Source organism: Macrotis lagotis, chromosome 7 (genome assembly GCF_037893015.1).
Source record: "Macrotis lagotis isolate mMagLag1 chromosome 7, bilby.v1.9.chrom.fasta, whole genome shotgun sequence".
Lineage (NCBI taxonomy): Eukaryota > Metazoa > Chordata > Mammalia > Peramelemorphia > Peramelidae > Macrotis > Macrotis lagotis.
The window spans coordinates 84,817,030-84,836,469 of NC_133664.1; the positions used below are offsets into that span (position 1 = coordinate 84,817,030).

The window sequence follows — 19,440 nt, forward strand, 5'->3', positions numbered from 1 at the left end:
TTTGTCACCTATTTATTATGCATGATTTCTAGCTGAAAGAAAAAGATTTAATTTTTACTTAACCCAAGAGCTAACTCATTGTTGTCATTGTATACTATTCAAGTCACAGGTTTGTGTTCCCATTCTTCTAGTCTCATAAGGTTTGGAAACTTGGCATTATCCTTGGCTTCTCACTCTCACCTCACATGTGCTCTCAGTTGAAACAGCTTGCCAATTCTACCTTCACAGCTTTTCTCAAAACCAACCCCTTCTCTCCTTCCTTTCAGCCCCTGTATTGACTCTTATCTCATCTTGCTCAGATTATAAACTCTTTGGCTCAAGTCTCTCCCTACAGATTATGCTCTAGATACTGCCAAGTATTTTTCTTTAAGCACAGACCTGAACATGCGACTTCCCTAGTCAACTGATTCCAGTTGCTTCTTATTACCTATAGGATAAAATGTACACTTTTCTTTTGACCTTTTAAAACTTTACACAACCTGGCCTTATCCCATCTTTTTCAGCCTTATTTGACATTCTTCCTCCTGTACCCTAGTCAGATTTGCTGCCTTCTCTTGGTTTCCTACATGACGCTCCATTTTCCATCTCTGTGCCTTTGCCAGGGCAGCTTTACAGATGTGCAAAGTCATCTTCTAGCTCATAGAGTTTCCATTTTTATCTTAAGATGTAGTTCAAGAAACATCTTCTGCATAAAACCTTTTGCTCAAATTTTTTCTGCTTCCCCCACTAGCTATTGCCCTCCTTAAGTACTTTACATTTTAAGTATAAAGATTAAGTATATTAATATTTAATCATTTACATTGATATTCGGTATTCATAGATATGTGTATGTATATATGTTTTCTTCCCCATTACAGTGTAAATCCATTTTGAGTAGGGATTGTTTGTTTTATTTTTTATACATTGTCCTGGTGCCTTGTAGGTTAGGTGCTTAATGAATGCTTGTTGATTGACCAATTTTATACTTTTTTGATATTATGAAGCAACAAACAGCTTTAAAAAGAGTTTGTTTTGGTTATCCTGATAATTCTTATCCACATCTTTCTATAGATTTTTCATAGAGGATTTGTTCAACATACTGTACATATGGTTTCCTCTGATTCTTTCAATTTCTTGGGGATACCAGTATAGAACACTCTTTATCCATTTGTTTTCCTTTTCTCTTTTCCAGTCATATAAGTCTTGAATATTTTTAGTGTCACTTTATTTGTATATATCTTCATCGACAATGTTCTGCTAACAACCAAATTTCACCAGGCATGTTAACTGTTAAATGTTGAGTTATTCATAATTGACTCAGTCATTTGGTATTCCAGGATACTGTACATTATGATTAAACTTTTGATTTTAAATCACTGTAACTAGATCTTATGTTGTCCTTCAGATCATTTTATCTACTTTTTAAGAATTTTTATACCATGTAGCTATATAGGGCGCTCGCTCTCTCTCTCTCTCTCTCTCTCTCTCTCTCTCTCTCTCTCTCCATATATATATATATATATATATATATATATATATATATATATATATATATAATTTAATCTTTATTAAATATTATTTTGGTCATTACTTAATAGCAAATTAGACATCAGATTAGGAATATGATCCATTGGTCTATGGGAATGTAACTTTAAACTTAAATCATTTTTATCTTTAAATATATTTTTCTGAGAATGTAGCCTTCCATAAATGTAAAGAATTGGAAAGTCCATTAAGTAACATGTTTCTTAGTGTTAGGTGATTGTCAATTCTTTTCAAAGCAAATTATAAAAGAAAGCATCTTTGGAAATCTATTCTCATGGAAGCTAAAAACATAACTAGAAATGTTTTGTTCCTGTAGTAACTTTTCCCCAAAAAACGTTTTTTTAAGTAATAGTAACCTAATGTTAATTTGAGAAATAAAGTTGAAATAGACACATATCTGTAGGGACTGAGGCATTAATTCAAAAAAATGTAAGTTTTCATAACTGTTAATTTTCTCCCCAGCAAAATTAGCAGTTTATTGGGGCGGCTAGGTGGCGTAGTGGATAAAGCGCCGGCCTTGGAGTCAGGAGTACCTGGGTTCAAATCCGGGCTCAGACACTTAATAATTACCTAGCTGTGTGGCCTTGGGCAAGCCACTTAACCCCGTTTGCCTTGCAAAAAAAAACCTAAAAAAAATTAGCAGTTTATTGACTGGCCTGTTGGGTTTAAATACAAAATTACTGTTCATTGCATTTACTTTTCCTTACTCAGAATAAAGTGCTGTAAATTGAGTAAATTTTCTCAAGAGTAACAGGATGCAATTGCTAATGCTGCTAGTAACATGTAATTGCCAAATAATTATGTGTATCATTGTAATTATTAGGGGGAAAATAACTATGAATATATTATTGAAGAAGTATATCTATTTTTAAATTGAGATTAGAATTTACATTGTAGATTTTTTCTAAGTCAGTGACTATAATATTATAAGTAAATTCCTTGTACAGTGATTTAAATAGTTTTAGTATATATTTTTTTTCCTCAAAGGATTATCTTTTTTGAATAAAAAACCAAACTAGCTCTAAAAAAAGTTTTTGCTGTATGTGTATTTCATTTTATTTTTAAAGCAGATATTGTATTTGAAACTAACTATTCTAAGCGTTTTAAAGATTTTTCCACAGAATGAATATTCATAGAAAGAACGGAGCAATATGATTCATAACAGTTGATAAAAGTTATTTATATTTGACTTATACCTTAGGTGTAAAGAGAAGGTACATTTGTCCCCATGACTATGATTTATTTTGATTATTATTAAAATTTAGATTTAGGCAGTAAGGGAACTCTATAAGGAAATTGTTGGACAGTAGGAACCTGCATTCTGCAATATTAGTGTAAGTTAGTGTAAACTCTAGCTAGTTGAATATGTAATTAGGTTTTTATTGATTTCTTAAATTCATACATAAACTCAAGCATTTTATCATAAATAATTCAATTACTAAGTATAACTTGGTGTATTTTCAATCTTATGGTATTCTCTTCTAATCATAAAAGATTATCTAGAGCAGAATATACTCAGTATTTTAATGTAAATATTATAGATATTTTCAGGTGCTTTTTCTACGTATTTAGATGCAGGTTATAGTGGAAGTTGGCTACATGTATAAGATAAAGTAGATAGGTAGATTTTGGAATGTAATATAATATAACAATAATCAAGTAGGAAATTTCATGGGGTCCATGAACTTTGATAAGAAAAAATTGCATCTTCATTTTCATTTACCTTTTGTTTGCTTTGTAATTCTGTGTATTTTTTTTCTGAGATGTGGTTCATAGGCTTCTCCAAATTGTGCAGAGGAGTCTATAATACAAAAAGGCTTAAGAGCTCTTTGTAGGTGATATTATTTTTCTGTCTATTTAGAATTTTTGCAAAGTCTTTATATTTTGGGGAAATACGGTCCTATTTACAACAATACAAATAAAATATTGCTGAGAAAATTTGAATTGTTATACTTTGTTTAATAGCAGCAGTTCAGTTTTTTAAAACAGTACTAGGTTGACTTGTAAGGCAAACATAGACAAAACAAAGTGTGTGAGCTTAGGCATGTCGCTTACTGCCTGAATCTTGGATTAATATATATATATATGTATATTTATGTCCAGAAACACACTTTAATTCTCTGGTCTGGTAAGACTGGATCTTAATTTGGATAGCACTTTTATATATTTTTCTTTCAAGACCTTTTGTTTGTTAGGCTAGTATTATAATTATATAGATGGATATGGCAGGTATCCTCATTTTATGTTCTGAGGACTTAGCCTCAAAGTAGTGTCAAGTGATTTCTCCAAAGCCAGTTTCTTTGTTGTTGAGTCTATTCTTTTACATCCAACTCTTTGTGATCTCATTTGAGGTTTTCTTGACAAAGATACTGGAGTGGTTTGCCATTTCCTTCTACAGCCTTCTACAGGAAACTTGAGGCAAATAGGGTGAAGTGACTTGCCCATGGTCACCTAGCTAGTAAGAGTGAGACCAGATTTGAACTTAGGTAGAAGAGTCTACCTGATATTCAGTGAACTGTAATATCTAACTGTTCTAGCTCTTTCAGGGAAAGGAATATGGATTATATATTTTTTGTGTAACTGTCCCCCTGACTAGACAGGCCCAACTCTCACATTCTAGTCCTCTTCTTTCTGAAAATTCATCCCGATTTTTACTGATCAAAGCTTTTTAAAGCTTCCACAAGCTTCTTTTTTTTCAGTTAGACTCATAATGTAAGGATTTTTCACAGTCCCCCACCTTTTCTGCCTTCTCAGTAGCAGGGATTTCACCTGTGGGATCCACAATTTACTCTTCAAGTTACTTGTGATGAGTAGGGATTGTCTTATTCCTTTTGTTTGTAAATCTCCAGTGTCTGGCATATCAGAAGGGCCTAATAACAGCTTGTTGATTTATTACCTCTCAGTTTATTCTAGAGGTTTTAACCAGTTCATTTCTTTTTATTTTTTGGGGGGGGCAAGGCAATGGGATTAAGTGACTTGCCAAAAAGGTCACACAGCTAGGTAACTATTAAGTGTCTGAGGCTGTATTTGAACTCAGGTCCTCCTGACTAAAGGTCCGGTGCTCTAGACACTACTCTGCTTAGTTGCCCCTAAGGACTGGTATCAGTCCTTAGAAATTGCAACTTCTTTGAAGCTGTATCTCTCTCATTCCTTTCTTATAGAGTGTAATAAATACACTTAAGCAAAACATTTATCCATTTTTATGAAGATACTTATAAATGCTCTGCTTCTTGATAAATTCCAGGTTTAAAAGTCCCAAGCTAAGTCTTTTTTCAGTATTGTTTAAATTTAAGCCTTTTTTTAATGAAAATGCACTACACTCAGAAATTCATGGTTCTGTGATCTCATCAAATTCAAGAGTTTCCTCTAAAAATGTAGATCATAACCTTATTCATTCCTAGATCCTGTCCTACTGTCACCCAAAAGTTTTTATGTGGGTTCATTCAATGTCCCAGATCTTTTTCTTGCTTCCTTTGACATTTTAAGGGCACCAGTTGGAACACCCTGTTATTTCTTTCTCTTGCCACATGACAATTTCACCTTCTCTTCCTTCATGCACCTACTTTTTTAAAAAATCATTTTGAATTTAAATACAAAAAGACAAAAAATTTTCCTGTGCATTGCTCAACATAAGAATTTTTAGTATAAAACATGGATTTCCACTTTATTAATCTGTATTTGTAGAGAAGTTTCATGAAAGACTAAAGAACCCTTTTTTTTACAGCTAGTTCTTTTCTTTCATTTTACACCTTACACCTTTAATGATCTCCTCAGGACCTATTTACAACAATACAATACAAAAATATTGCTGAGAAAATGTGAATTGTTATGCCTTGTTTAATGGAAACTGCAAATAGTAGTATTAGGTTGATTTATGAAACAAAACAAAGTACTGATGTCCAAATATGTTTTAATCTGCACTGAGAATGATTAGCATTTTAGGATTAGGAAAATAACCTTAATTTTATTATGCAAAAATAACAGAAAGTCAAATAGTATTTGATTCCAACAAATAGGTAGAGCTGTATTGAATTGATATTGGAGCATATTTAGAAAAGGGCAGTTTGGTTCTTGAGAGGACTGAAAGCCATTATATTTACTAATTTCATTGAAGGAAATGTAGATATTTTGCCTAGGGAAGGGAAACTAGAGGGTGGGGTAGAGGGATGGTAACAGTCTAAAGGGTTAAGGAAGTGTTAGGTTCCTTTTAGACTAGCTGTTCAGAAAGTATTAGGTTCCTGCTGGCTAGTCCATCTTTACCCAGGGGAATGTTGAAATGGTGGTAGACTGGTTGAAAGTTATCCAAGATCTCCTAGATCTCCATTTGTTTACCAAAATCTAAGTGCTTAAATATCCTCCCCAGTCCTTGGTCCACTCCCACTCTGTGGCACTTTTAAAATAATGCTCTGGTGCTAGAAGATATCACACACAACAGTCCCTACATATCCTCCCCTTTTTTAAAGGCAAAATTCCTTAATTCAATTACATAATACATGAATCCACAGATTTATCCCAGAAGGGGGTCATAATTTGTGGTATTTCCCTTACCATAAATGTGTGATGATAGATGAAACAAAGAATATATAACATAAGTAACTGTTTGACAATTATATCAATTTAACATCAAAACAAATCAGATAGCACAAATATTTCTTTCCCAAAAGAAATCAGTAGATTATATATGATTCAATATTCCCTAATTCCTTGAAATACAATTTATCCCAATTATATTTTCCTTCTTAGCACTTAACAAATTCTCAAGACTTGTTACAAATTACCAAATTACTCTCAGATAGTTTCTTTTTTCTTTAAACACAAAGTAGAGGCCTTTTTCCCTCCCTCTTTTCAAAACCTCCTGAGGGCAGGAAATCTTCCCCACTTGGGGCTGCATTCCCAAGCAACCAGACTAATCCATCCATGGCCTGCACAGGACCTCATCACTGCCTGGTCCACCGCCCAGAGCTGAGGGTGGAGGGGTGGGGAAGTCTATATTTACTAAACCTTTAAGTCTCAATTAACAAGTTGAATACAGCTGTCAATCAATCAATATTAGGTTAACAAAAGCTTCACTCTCAGCTGAGATCATTTCACAAACTTTCAAGTGGTCTAAGCAAATAGCCTCAGATCCCAACTACATTAATTACTTAAATTAGACCTTTTTAAGCAATTAAATTCAAAACTCAAACTAAAAGGAGTAACATTTAACTTTGCCCAACTATTTCAGACAGAACTGAATTACACTCACAGAGGAGTTTAGACGCAAACACAGAAACAATTCTCTTGTATCATATTTACCAAGCTGAAATTGATACCCTGGCCAGTACCAGATCTCAGAATATAGAAACATTTTCCCACCTGTCCAGGCCAGTAGAGAGATGTGAAAATGTCCTATTGATGATTAAATATACATATACACACACATAGCACAAAATATTAGCCATAAGCACAGGCTTCATTAACAAATGAAATATGAATTTCCCAGTCCCAGAAAAAAGTCTTCTCCTTTTTTCTTAACTAATTGATCATGAAGCTTCCCAATTAATAGCCTATTGTCCACCCCTCCCCCCAAAACCAGGAAGAAGGCATTGGGGGTCCCTTGATTTCCAAAATAAGCTTTTTGAAACAGGTTTGAGTTTCAAAGTTCTAAAAAAGGAAGACATTCCCTTCTCCCTCCCCCCTCCCTCTGCAGAGGGTGGGGGCAGCAGAGAAGGAGAAAGAGCATTTGAAATTACTTTAGTTGTTGACAACAGCACAACTTGGAGTTGTTTCATTTTCTGAACAGTAGCCAGCACCATTACAAACTGTCCAATAACATGTGACATTTTTGTTCTCAACACAGGGAGTGCAGTTATTGTGTACTTAATGGCTTTCTGGTGCCTGAGCAAGAGTCCTGGCATGCTTGATTGTAGGCTGGAGAGTAAAATTCATTGTGGCTTCAAGAATGGAATTCATCATAGGCATCAGGGTCTGTGGCTATGAGAAATCTCTGTAGTTGGTCATAGGTTTAGGGGTTTGGGTCCCACTTAGTGTAGCCAGGCAAGCAGCAACAGCCAAAAGGAATAGCAAGCAGGTCCCCTGCATCCTGTTCATGGTGTTGGCGCTCTGTTGGTGAACTCCTGCTGAAGAAGAAACTCCATATCCTTACCCAGGCTAATGTTGAAGGGGCAGGAGACAAAGGTGGAAAGTTCTCCAAGATCTCTTAGATCTCCATTTATTTACCATAATACAAGTGCTTAAATATCCTCCCCAGTCCCTAGTCCATTCCCACTCCCTTGGCACTTAGCAAAACAATGCTCTGGTGCTAGAGGAAACCAGGTGATAAAGGGTTACAGTACCCCCTCTCACTACAGTCCGTTACAATGAAGGATTATCAAGAGAATGAGGATAGCTGTCTTGAATTCCTTTCCTGTATGGGTTGCAGTAGATGGCTACAGAGGTCTTTACCCGTTCTCCAGTTCTGATTCCATGGCATTCACTATGTACTATTTGACCCTGGGGGACAGAAATAGTAGCAGTGAGTTGAAGTTGCAGATTTAACAGACTCCTTTTCCCTGGAAGCCTTTAGAGTGAGTTTCGACCTCCAGGGATTGGTTAACTTTATTACTTTTAAAGTTCCTTGTAGGCATAAGATTCATGTCTAGTAGAAAAATTATAGGAATTCAAATTTGTGAGACAGGTAAGTAATAAATGTTTTGGCAATTATCATATTCCTGGATTTAACAACTAGCAGAAGAGTTTTGATTAGTCAGTCCTAAATTTCAGGCAAAAACACTTTGTGTCATTGAAGTTTATTTCTTTAACAAAGAAACTGTAAATCATCAATTTCTGGATCTTATTTTTTTATAGTGAAGAATAGGTCTCAACCTCTTTTTAGAGTTGGCTCTCAGGGAATTGTTCATGTGGTCCCCTCACTCCAAAAAAAAAAAAAACTGGTGAAAGTGTATAATATGATGAAAAAGCCTTTATCTGAAGTTAACCTCAAAGGAGAAATAGGAGAGCAAATTTTATATTGAAAAAAACTCCCTCTCCGTGCCCCCCCCCCCATCTCCTGTTTGATTTTTTTTTTCCTAGACTTTCCATTGCAAGGGTTTAAGGAGTTCCAAGCAGGGACTTTCTCTGCCAGTGTATCTTCTCTGTTACTGTCTTTGAGAGTTGCCTGGGGACAGGAAAAGAAGAAATTGTCCCAGGATCACTCAGCTAGTATGTGTCAAATTCAGAAGAATGTTTCTAGTAGTCTCGAAATTACACTATAGTATAGTTGTATAAACTTGACTTCAAAAGTGGCATTGTGTCTTATGATGTTTGTTGACATAAATTCATTTTTGAAAGAAATTGGTGACTTGTTGTTTTTATATCACATTCACTTCTGAATATGCCCAGGTCAGAGAGCTACTAACAAAGATCTTTTTAAAAAGAGGAAAAAACTCAGGAAAAAGAAAAAAAGTGTAGTAAAATCAGTCAGATCATTAGCCATGTGTGACAGTATGACAAAAGTTCCTTAACCAAAGTCCTTTATTTCTCATTGACCAGGAGAGAGGTACATGTTTTAAGCTTTTTTTTTTTTCCTAGGGACAAATTTTGCCACTTTAGCCAACATTCAGTTTCATTTCTTTCTGTTTACATTATGGTTACTGTGTCTACTATTGTATCTACTTTGTATCAGTTTATATGTCTGATCTCATTTCTCTAAATTGTTCATGTTGTCTTTTCTCATAGCACAGTACTATCCCATTACTTCATGGACTTCATTTGATCATTCCTCAAAATGAACACCTTTTTTCTTCTCTAAGAATTGCTACTAGAAAAAGTGTTGCTATAAATTTTTAGGTATATGTGAAACATGAGATGGTGATAGATCTCTGAGTAAAAGGCTATGGAAATTTTAGGAACTCTCTTGGCATCATTCCATAATGATTTCTAGAATGTTTGGATTAATTCACGATTCCAAAGTATGTATAAGTGATATGTATAAGTGTGTATGATTTCCTTTAGACGTTGCAATATTGACTATATCCATCTTTTTTTTTTATCTTTTCAAAATTATTTTATGAGTGAAACTTTTAGAATTGTTTTGATTGGAATTTCTTTTATTATTATTTGGAGCAATTCATGCAGTTTTTGATAGCTGGCAATTCTTCATTTAAGAATTTGGGGGGGGCAGCTAGGTGGTGCAGTGGTTAGAACACTGGCCCTGGAGTCAGGAGGACCTGAGTTCAAATCCACCCTCAAAACACTTAATAATTACCTATGTTGAGCAAGTCACTTACCCCTACTACGTAGCAAAAAGCCAAAACAAAACAAAAAAATTTTGTTCTCATATCCTTGAATAACTTAAACATTAGTCTTACATATTTGTGTTAAAGATATATATATATATATATATATATATATATATATATATATATATATATATATATCTTAGATATCATTCCCTAATCAAAGATAGGAGATGCAAAGATTTTTTCTCCCTCCTGGGTTGTTTCCTCTTCTTGTCTTAGCTGTATTGATTTTGTTCATGAAAAAGGTTTTAAATTTCATGTCAGCATAATTTTGTTTTCATTTTTGTAGTCTCTTTTCATTGTTTACTTAAGAATTCTAGTCAGAGTTTTAAAAGGTGCTTCTATTTTCTTTCCTCCGTATTTTTATGATGTTATTTATATGTGTATCCATTTATTTATATTGTGTTGTCTGTTATACGATGCTGGTCTAAAATAATTTTTTTTTTTTGCCACACTTCTTTCCAGTTTTCAAGTAATTTTTGTTACAGAAGTTCTTCCTCAAGATATTATGTGTGACCTTGTTCAAATCATTTAACTTCTGATTTCAGTTTCCTCATTTGCAAAATGAGGGGAGTTTAGTAACTTCCCTCTAAATCTTTAATCACAATTATTTGATTCAGGAACTATATATTTCTACTACTAAACACTTTCATCATAGCATAGTAATTATAAAAATATCTCATACTTTTATTATTCACCAGAAAATATTTTTACAACCTCCTTTAAGAACTCATTCTAAGATTTAATAATGATCAGATATAGTATGAAGTAAACAGCTAAAAAAACCATATGTAAGATAACTGCAATATAGATGGAAATAACTGCTAGAAAGAATCAAAAGTGATTGTTGTAAAATTATAAAGTATAAGCAAAGCTTTCAAAAAGAGACAGGAAAGACATCCCTTCTTGTATGAACTTTTTTTTTAGGTTTTTTTATTTATTTTTATTTATTTTTTGCAAGGTGATAGGGTTAAGTGGATTGCCCAAGACCACACAGCTAGGTAATTATTAAGTGTCTGAGACCGGATTTGAACTCAGGTACTTCTGACTCCAGGGCCAGTGCTCGATCCATTTTGCCACCTAGTCGCCCCTCTTGTATGTACTTTTGCAGAGCTAGGAGGAGCATAGCTGTAGAACTTTGCACACATTTTGAGACTTTTTTTTAATAATCATTTTACTGTCTTTCTTCATGGAAATCTTTTCATTTTTTCCTCTAAGTATTTAGGTTTTGATGAACTGGTCAAATCTTAAAGTTAAATTGGTGTTTATGGTATGTTTAGTGATATGTTATTCCCTTTACAGTCTATTTTTGCTGTTTTCTGAAACTATGGTTGCCACCTGCTTTTTTGTTCAATTGAAGAACATTTAACTGAAAATTTTTGTATTTCAGATGTTTTTGTTTGTATGTTTGTTTTTGTAAACAATAATTTATTGAATTAATTCTTTCTATTTTCATTTTGTCTTCTTTTGCTAATATATCTGAGCAGTTTTTTTATATGACTTATAGAAATATGATATTTAGACTCTTTTTATCCTGCTTTCAAGGTAGTCTAGTTATTCTTAAGTTATTTCTCCTTTGTCTCTTTTCCAGTTCAATTTTTTAATATGAAATATCACGTATTTTCTTAATTTTTAAAAAAATATTTTGGCTTTAATATTTCCTGTTGCTTCATGGAATAATTCATTTCTCATTGGCCCATTTCTAATTTTCAAGGAGTAAGGTTTTGTTCCTCTTTTTACTATTATTCTCATTCTAAGTCTTTTTCCAAATGACTTCCCTTTCTTTTCCAATTTTCCCCTCTAGCTTTATATTTAGAACATCACTTTTAATTTTTTTTAAAACTCTTGCTTCATTTTTTTCTAGAAATTTTAATTAATCTTGTGATTAAACTGTTTTTCTTTGAGTCTGTTTTTAACTATTTTGGAGTTATTTTCTTATGGATTTAAATATTGAAGATTATTTATATCACTTTAGGTCTTTGTATATTTTTTTGTTTACTCATCTTTCTAATTCTCCTTCCAAGATTGGAACTTTGTTTTAAGGTTAGACTTTGTACACTTTATGGTGTTGTATGGTGCTGATTTGGCTGCTGTCTTGCCGTAAAGGTCAGATCTGGAAACCCTTGTTTGTGACTTCGAAAATCTCTCCTGGGTTAGAGTGAAGCACTGGGGTCCTATTCTATTATCAGTATCGAGCTATGAGATCTCTTCTTATGGGTTAAAGCAGAGAATGCTGGCCTTTTTCTGTCTCCAGATTCTGACTTCAAGATTACTTTCTTAGAGTGATGCCAATAGTACCAAAGTCCCAGCTCCTGGGAGCTTCTACCCTTCAGGGTCAAAGCTTTAACCCTGTTTTTTACCTGTCATCTGACTCCTAACATCCCCTTTCCTAGGCAAGAGAGAAAGAGAATACCCAAGTGCTCTTCTGCTCCAGCATTTGACTCTAATATTCTCTTTCATGTGTTAGAGCAATAGCTCTGAGTCGCCTGTATTTGGGAGCTGTGTTGTTGGTCCCTTGCACCTAGGATCTAGTAACAGAGATACGATTTCTGTGCTTGAGTAAAAGATACTAATCCCCACTCTGGGGTCAGAGTAATTACACTAGCATCCTATTCTGATCCCCAAATTTGCATCCATGAGCCTGATTGTGTTCCACTATCTCTGCCCTGGACTATTTGTGTGTAAAATTTAATATTTTTTTTTGCTGAAAGGCATTGTGGTTTCTCTTTAGATTCCTTATCACTAATCAGGGAAACATTTATGAAATTTTTGGTCATGAGGTTGTCTAAGGATCCACATTTGGTCTCTAATCATGACTTAAAATTGAACAGATTAAATAACTCAAACAAAATGAGATTTGCAGAATGGCTTAACACCCCTCTCCAGCAATATGATGTATAAAAGAAATATATTTTTAAAAGATAAAGATATAGGATAAAAATGAAAAACTGGAACAAAATCTACTAGGCATAAAGTGATTTTCAAAAAGTATATGATCTAATGCTAAAACAAGAATTTACTATACCCAGATACATAAACATGTAACTTGTATTAGATATTTAAAGAAATTGTAAAGAATGAGCTAAACTCTTTGGTATTGGTTAAATATGTATTAAAACAAAAAAATAGATCAATGGAAGAGTTGGAGTCAGAAATAATCATAATACAACAAGTTAGTGTTCTTTAAAACCAGAGAAAATAAATTACTTGGAGAAAGAACACACTTGGGAAAATGGGAAAGTACTTTGGCAGAAGTTAGGTTTAGAACAGCTTACAGTGTCTACCCCAATAAACAAGAAATGAAATGTAACCTAAATAAAAAAGGTCACACCATCACAACGTTAGAACTTAGATCGATACCTTTCATAGTTGTAAGAAGGCAGTGCAAAATCTTAACCAAACACAGGATGATCACAAAAAAAGAAGTAGCTATTTTATATGTAACTGAAAACCTGCATGAATGAAATCAATTAAAAGGTTTCAAAAGAAATGAATACTATTTTCATTCATATGAAAGACAGCTATAAATCACTTGTCAGAGAAATAAAATTCTTTACTCAACAAATTGACAAAGATGACCAAATATAGAAATAATCAGAAAAATAGTCTCATGGCAGTGCACTTTTGAAGTTAAGAATTTGTTAAATCATAATTTCAAAAATGACTCATACACTTAAATATTCTTGGTAGCACTTTTTGCATTAGCAAAGAACTGGAAACAAAAAATACTTGTTATTAGGAATTTGCTAAATGTGGAATATTTACAATGCAATAAGAAATTATGAATATAAAGGAATCAGAGAAACATGAGAAATAGAAGAAGCAGTACGCAAGAAGTAAGAAGCCAGAGGAATAATTTATACCGTATCTTTAATAGTGGTAAATTGAAGGAAGAAAAAAGAAATAAAATTGAATGCTTGTAATTATAATGATCAAGTTTGGTCCCAGAGAAGAGGTGAAAAAATTTACCTGTATTTTGAAGAAATGAACTATATATGTCATGGATCATTGTTAGATAAAATTGTTATGTTAATTGGTTTTGTTTTTTTACCCCCTTCTCTTTCTTCTTTGGGAGGGTTATCAGGAGTAGGAGAGGTAAAAAATGAAGGTTATGTAAAAACAAAAGTTGTTAACGAAAATAAGATTAGAAAGTACTGTTTTAGTACTTTCATTTTCATTTTGAATTCTTTTAGTTTTTTTAATTCACATTTAATGATTTCATATTTATTGTTCTGCAGCTAAGTCTTTTTTTCTTTGTTTCAGATTTCTTTATGAATCTTCTGTTAGAGCTTTGGAGGAACTTTTGAAGCTATGACTGAAGAATCATCTTCCAGTGTGCAAAAGAAAAAAACATTGATTTAAGAAAATATTTTAAACATATAATGTATATATTGTATTTATATTTTTAAAAGTTTACACCATAAGGAAGGTATTAGATGGAAAATTCATGTTTTACCTTGGCATTCATATTAAAATATCTTTAGTAAATCTATAGCCATATCTATATATTTGTACATATATATATGTATATATAAAGTTATGTAGTTACATAAAATATTCTCAAATATCAGTGGCACAGAAAGGGTAATGTAGTTATCTTAGAAATTTAAAAGTTGTAATTTAAATTAAGATCCAAATAAGTAAAAAATACACAAAAACGTGAGCAAGTGAATTATGCTTAATAAAGGAACAGGGCTATATTTGAAAGATTTTTTTATTTTTGCAAGGCAAGTGGGGTTAAGTGGCTTGCCCAAGGCCACACAGCTAGGTAATTATTAAGTGTCTGAGACCGGATTTGAACCCAGGTACTCCTAACTCTAAGCCTGGTGCTTTATCCACTATGCCACTTAGCCTCCCCGAAAGATATTTTTTAAAGACACTAAAGTAATAATTTCTCATCTAAGTAGTTGTCTTCATTTGATCCTAGCTATAAACATGCCATTTAAGTGGAGCATAATGGAGCAGTCCTGGATAAAGGGTTAGTGAGAATGTCCTATGTACAAGAGCTGTTATGGGGGAAACATACACACACACACACACACACACACACACACACACACACACGCACACACACACTTACACACTTCCTCTAATAATATGGTATAAGAAAGTTTCAACTTATTGATTTTGGAAAAACCTTGCACCAAATAATGAAGGTCGAAATGAGATCTCAGAGATTGTAGTCTCCATCAACAGTACTACTGTTGTAAGAACATTTTAATTGTTTTTAAATATCCAAATTAATGGCAAAGAACCTATGAAGAAAGATACTATCTGCATTTCAAAGAAAGAATTGATAAACAGAAGTGTATATATATATATGGAATGATTTTACATGTATATATATATATACATATATATATATATATATATGTATATATATATATATATATTTGTGTATAGATAATTAGATAATTACCTTGGGCAAATGCGACAGAGAGAAGAAAAAGTCATAACATTTTAAAGGAATAGTAAATTGTACATAATGGATTTGCAGTCTCACTTTTATTGTTATGAAAATGCTTATAAAAATAAATTTTAAAATTTTTATATCAAAATTGTGTATTAATATAAATCCACTGTATCCTTAACATTTATATCAATGCTGATGATTTTCCTTGTCTTTGAAAATATTCTGGTGCCCATTGTTCCTGATATTTTTGTCTACAGATGTGAAATGATCAATATTTCTATTTATATAGAGATGTACTGTTAATTTCCCTTTCAAAAGATTAATTGGGTAGGCAAAGTATTGCTGATTAGATAAAATATGTGAATAGCTACCAGATTTAGAAAGAATGAAAGGAACCAGTAAGGTCAGATGTCAATTATAGTATAACTGTCCTAACTCTTCCTTGACAATAATTCAAATTCATTATTTTCTTATACATTTAAAAATATAAGATTACTTGAAAGTTTAATATTTTGCATGGATATAACTATAATGTTGATATATATTAGGGGATTATAAATGGCATGCATCAGTTTTATTACTACTTTGCTCCTTACACCTAATTGCTTGTCTGAGTCTCTCAATTGGTAGTTCATGTTCACAGGCTTTAACAGTTATGCAACCAAAAAAGGAAAAAAAAAGACTAATACAACAAACAACTTTTTGTTGTTTGTAGATTGCTTTTTTTTTCCCCTTCTAGAAATAGTTTTCTAAATCTGGGATGGAAAAACAATAGGGGGGAGCATCCCTTTTTTACCTTGGGAATTCAATAATGTCTTGAATTCTAATATAAAAATTTGGGAACTATTTTTCTGCTGTTTGCCTTTTCTTTTAACTATATAATAAAGTTATCATGTGATCAATTATCTTCCTTCCATGTCCCTCCTCTCTCTGCCTTGAGATGGCTATCATTAGAAACATGTATAGATGGGTAAATCCAATCTTTATAGTATCTTCTTTCATGGGTCCTTTGTAATTAATTTGAGTGTTTATAATAATTCAAATGACTTTAGTTGCTTAATGTTCTTAAAATATTATTGCTGTTAGTGTATATTATGTTCTCTTGGTTCTGCTCATTTTGCTCTTCATTATTTCTTGTAAAATCTATCATTTTTTAAAGATCATTGAGCTCATTTCTTATAGCAGGTAATAATTTTATCACAATTACATGCCACAACTTGTTTTATTAGTTTCTTATTGCCTGTTAGATCAGGTTTATTTCTTTAAATAGAGGCTTCATGTTCGTAGCCTTTGCTTTCAATTTTTTAAATATTTTTCTCTTATTTTTACTTTCAAAATAATACTTATTTGACTATTTTAAATGTCATTTTGATGTTGAGTAATTAATTTCTAAAAAAAATACTTTCCAAATTTTCCTATAAAATTCTCTCATTAAAAAACACTCATCTGGCTGTAAGATGCCTAAATTTTAGCTGTATGGAAGTTTAAAACAAAGCATAGCTTTCAGTTAATAACAACAATCCACAGATTTGAGTTTGAAGCCTATTATGACACTCTTTTATTTTTATGTCACCTATATTCCCTTCTTTTTAGAAGCGAGATATTCTTTTAATCCTTGGTTGAAATGCCACATGAATAGTAAATTAGAGTCATTTATTTAACTAACTACATGGAAGTATAAATAGATTGCCCTTCAAGATTTGAAATACATCACTTGAATAGTTTTGAATTCGTTAAAGTTTTTTTATATATTTTTTGTAATTACATGTTAAAATAATTTTTAACATTTATTTTTTAATTGAATTCCAAATTCTTGTTTTCCCTCATTCCTCCCTGAGAAGGTAAGGAATTTGATATAGACTGTACAGGTTCATTTATGCAAATTATGTCCATATTAGTCATGCTGCAAAAGAAACTGACCCCAAACCCCCCCAAGTAAAAAAAAGTTTTGAATTTTTAAAAAGAATTCCATTGATCTTTAATAAGTGACAATCAAGAAAATCTCTCCTCCCCCTTTTCATATATTTCTACTATTTTTAGTAGAATCTTAAAGAATTGTATACTTAAAGAATCTATAATTCTGAATCTATTATGTTGGTACTTCCTCTGCCAGTTCAGATCTTAGCCCTTTGATGCTTAGTAAATGATCAAAATGAGTTTCTATGACTGAAAACAATTTTCTTCCAAGTGGTCAAACTTTTAAGGATGAACTTTTATAATAGTCTACTCCTTTTTTGTTGTTTTAGTCATTTTCAGTCATGTCTGACTCTTTGTGGCAAAGATATTGGAGTGGTTTGCCATTTCCCTCTCCAGCTCATTATACAGATGAGAAAACAGGCAAACAGGGCTATGTGACCTACTGGATTGGATTTAAATTAAAATCCTATGTCCAGGGACAGTGCTTTATCCACTGAGCCACATAGCCGCCCTGAGTACAGTGCTAGTGGGATCATTCTCAAAACCTAGCATGATAGATGATAGACCAAAGCCAGGTAAAAAATGGACAGATGGGATGTGGTAGGAAATCAAGGATATCACCTGGGTTGTGTGATGTATTACTAGGTTGGTCATATCTTCAGCAGTAATAGAGACTAGGAGGTAGAAATCAAGATGAAAAAGCAGCAGGAAAGAATACAGTCTAGCTTCCCTTCTAAATCTCTACTAATATCTGGAAAATGCAATAGCCTGAATTTTGGTAGAAAAACAAAATGTTGCAGTGAGACATTTTTCCGGTGTAGATCATCTAAAGAGACAAGTCTGCAGACATTGGGCCAAGATTTGGCCAGGAGCATGCTATACCAGCAGCATTCCAATGCCACAGACCAATGATGAGACTAGGCACCCGGGGAGAAAGCATGAGTACAAAAAGATCCCAGAAGATCCCTGAAGGAGTGAAGAGTTCAGTAAAAAGTGCCATCTGGAAGATCCATTGCCCAGTTACAGAAAGGAGCAGTCACCAGGTTCAGAAACATACAGTAGCTTTGTGGCTCTAGTCTCAGGAGTGATGATTCTATGCTTACTTTCTGCCCAAGCTGAAGGCCACTGAATATCCAGTGTTGGAATCTCAGAGGAATTCTCTCAAAGAGGAATTCTCTATAATTCAGTCTCTGCACTTGTAGTCTACTAGTGACCTAATAGTGACTGAGTGCAGACCAGGGACAGACCTGAACTGGAGCAGGAAGTTGCAGAGCTCAGATGAGAAGGGCAGTGAAGAGACCTTACCCTGAATCATGTTGCTTTGTGAGTATTAAAAATTCAGTCCTCAATCTAAGAAGAATGTGACCACAGAAGCTCAAGCTAGGCTTCCTGCCAGAAGTGCACAAAGTCCCAAGTTAAGATCTAGGCTGGGGGCAGCTAGGTGGTGCAATGGATAGAGCACCAGCCCTTGAGTTAGGAGGACCTGAGTTCAAATTTGATCCCAGGTGTTTAATTACCTTGCTGTGTGACCTTGGGCAAGTCACTTAACTCTGTTGCCTTAAATAAATTTTAAAAAAATCTAGGCTGGATGAATGAGCCAAAAAAAGAAATTCACCATAAAGAGCTATTATGATGACTGGGAAACTCAAGACATGAACTCAATGGGGGCAGCTAGGTGGTGCAGTGAATAGAGCACTGGCCTTGAAGTCAGGAGTACCTGAGTTCAAATCCAGCCTCAGACACCTAATAATTACCTAGCTGTGTGTCCTTGGGCAAGCCACTTAACCCCATTCCCCTGCAAAAAAAAAAAAACCCTAAAAAAAAGACATGAACTCAAAAGAAGATAATGTCTTGAAAACGCCTATAAGCAAAGCATTAAAGAAAAATGTAGTCTGGGCTCAAATTCAATCAATTCCTGAAAGACAAAACAAAGATGAAAAGAGCTAAAATTTTACTTTTTTCAATTGATAATCTGTTTTTCCAGTTACATGTTATGAAAGTTTTTCAACATTCATCCCCATGCAAATGCATACTTTTAAGTTACATAATTTCCTTCTAACCTCCCTTCCCACCCCCCTCCCCTCATTGGCTAACAGTGAAGTGAATATTGTGCATACACATTTGTGTCTGATATGTTTAAAGATTAGTCATTTTTGGTATGAGAAATTAGGATTAAGGGAAAAGAAAGAAAACCATGAAATAGGAAAGACATTCATAAGAGACTTTTAAAAAGTGACTGTAGTATTCATTTAGATTCTGTGGGATTTTTGTTTTTGTTTTGTTTTGCTTTCCTTCCTTTGGTTGGGG

At 33.3% G+C, this 19,440-nt stretch overlaps 1 protein-coding gene across 3 annotated transcripts in view; it reads left to right on the forward strand.

The window, feature by feature from the left end:
* Window positions 1-14,878, forward strand: part of NCAPG2 (non-SMC condensin II complex subunit G2) — a 101,730-nt gene extending 86,852 nt beyond the window's left edge. For all 3 annotated transcript variants that reach the window (XM_074193249.1, XM_074193250.1, XM_074193251.1), the window contains one exon: window positions 14,067-14,878. In XM_074193249.1, coding sequence (XP_074049350.1) covers window positions 14,067-14,118 — 52 coding nt within the window. In that variant the 3' untranslated portion in view covers window positions 14,119-14,878. The remainder of the gene's footprint in view (window positions 1-14,066) is intronic.
* The last annotated feature ends 4,562 nt before the right edge of the window (window positions 14,879-19,440 follow it).